The 2,500-nt window shown below is 43.3% G+C and overlaps 1 protein-coding gene across 1 annotated transcript in view; it reads left to right on the top strand.

Annotated features, from left to right (window-relative positions):
* LOC145394667 (cell adhesion molecule Dscam1-like) overlaps window positions 1-2,500 on the top strand; it is a 162,718-nt gene that overhangs the window by 28,408 nt on the left and 131,810 nt on the right. Inside the window, exon 2 of the mRNA XM_080268441.1 lies at window positions 2,291-2,480. Coding sequence (XP_080124567.1) covers window positions 2,291-2,480 — 190 coding nt within the window. The remainder of the gene's footprint in view (window positions 1-2,290; window positions 2,481-2,500) is intronic.

The raw sequence follows: 2,500 nt of genomic DNA, 5'->3' as shown, positions 1-2,500 counted from the left end.
CCAACCAACCAACCAACCAACCAACCCCTACGTACTTACCTACCTATCTACCTACCACCCACCCAACCAACCAACCACCCAACCAACCAACCAACCAACCAACCAACCACCCAACCAACCAACCAACCAACCACCCAACCAACCAACCAACCACCCAACCAACCAACCAACCACCCAACCAACCAACCAACCACCCAACCAACCAACCAACCAACCAACCAACCAACCCCTACGTACTTACCTACCTATCTACCTACCACCCACCCAACCAACCAACCACCCACCCAACCACCCACCCAACCAACCAACCAACCAACCAACCACCCACCCACCCACCCAACCACCCACCCAACCACCCACCCAACCAACCAACCAACCAACCAACCAACCACCCACCCAACCAACCAACCAACCAACCACCCAACCACCCACCCACCCAACCAACCAACCACCCAACCAACCAACCAACCAACCAACCAACCCCTACGTACTTACCTACCTATCTACCTACCTACCACCCAACCAACCTACCTACCTACCTATCTGTCAACCTACCTTCCTACCTGCCTACCCCTACCTACCTACCTACCTACCTACCTACCTACCTACGTCTTCCATAAATATATTCTCTCACGGGCAGGCATCTCTCCATCTCACAAGCTGTCAGAAGCAGCGACCATCACCACCTCTAACACCAGGCCTGTGAGGGATAGAGAGAGAGAGAGAAAGAGAGAAATAAGAAAAGAAAGGGATTAATAGGAGGACTGAAGCAACGAGAGAGAGAGAGAGAGAGAGAGAGAGAGAGAGAACTGTTTAAAAATGACAGGAATGGAAACGGGAAAAGTGTGTTGTGTGTGTGTGTTTGTAGAAAATTTTACACACACACACACACACACAGAAATACACACTCTCTCTCTCTCTCTCTCTCTCTCTCTCTCTCTCTCACCCAAGTCTTTCACACACGAGGGAGCACCACTAGCCAATAGAAGGGGTGGGAACAACTCTGTCAGAAGGAAGAGTTATGGAGAGAGAGAGAGAGAGAGAGAGAGCGAGAGGTATGAAAAGAGACAGTAAAAGAGAGAGAGAGAGAGAGAGCGAGAGGTATGAAAAGAGACAGTAAAAGAGAGAGAGAGAGAGAGTAGGTTAGAGACAAGGCAAATCAGGTAGAGAGAGAGAGAGAGAGAACAAGGACACTGTTTTTTCAGGTCTGCATATTTTATCATGACACTGGTGGTAGATTTCACCCTTCTGTTTTTTCCTCTTTTATATATATTTTTTAGTTATGCTCGTCGTCATCATCATCATCTGCATCATCATCATCGTCATCATCATTCTTATTAGCATTATCATCATCGTCATCATCATTCTTATTAGCATTATCATCATCGTCATCATCATCTGCATCATCATCATCGTCATCTTCATTCTTATTAGCATTATCATCATCGTCATCATCATTCTTATAAGCATTATCATCATCGTCATCATCATTCTTATTAGCATTATCATCATCGTCATCATCATCTGCATCATCATCATCGTCATCATCATTCTTATTAGCATTATCATCATCGTCATCATCATTCTTATTAGCATTATCATCATCGTCATCATCATTCTTATAAGCATTATCATCATCGTCATCATCATTCTTATTAGCATTATCATCATCGTCATCATCATTCTTATTAGCATTATCATCATCGTCATCATCATTCTTATTAGCATTATCATCATCGTCATCATCATTCTTATTAGCATTATCATCATCGTCATCATCATTCTTATAAGCATCATCATCATCGTCATCATCATTCTTATTAGCATCATCATCATCGTCATCATCATTCTTATTAGCATTATCATCATCGTCATCATCATTCTTATTAGCATCATCATCATCGTCATCATCATTCTTATAAGCATTATCATCATCGTCATCATCATTCTTATTAGCATTATCATCATCGTCATCATCATTCGTATTAGCATTATCATCATCGTCATCATCATTCTTATTAGCATTATCATCATCGTCATCATCATTCTTATTAGCATTATCATCATCGTCATCATCATTCTTATTAGCATTATCATCATCGTCATCATCATCATCGTCATCATCATTATTCTTGTGGTTGTAATTGTTGCTATTGCTACTTCTTCTAGTGCGTTTATTATTATTATTATTATTATTATTATTATTATTATTATTATTACTACTACTACTACCACCACCACCACCACCTCTATTACTGCTATTGATTTCTTTCTTTCTCTCTGTGGGCAGGTTGTATAGGTGTGGGTGTGTGTGGGGGAGGTGGGGGGGGTCCGGTGCTGGTGCTGGAGCCGCCCCCCAAGGCCTACCTGAGCAACTCGTCTGGCGTCACCCTCCGCTGCGCCGCCCTGGCCACCCCCCCGCCCACCATCACCTGGATTGACGCAGCCGCAAGGACCCTCACATCACAACCACCACTTAGGTACCAAGGCTTGTGTTTCT

Source organism: Coenobita brevimanus, chromosome 28 (assembly GCF_032717465.1).
Source record: "Coenobita brevimanus isolate Jiangsu-jjx chromosome 28, ASM3271746v2, whole genome shotgun sequence".
NCBI classification, from domain to species: Eukaryota; Metazoa; Arthropoda; class Malacostraca; order Decapoda; family Coenobitidae; genus Coenobita; species Coenobita brevimanus.
This window is presented reverse-complemented; position numbering and strand designations above follow the sequence as displayed.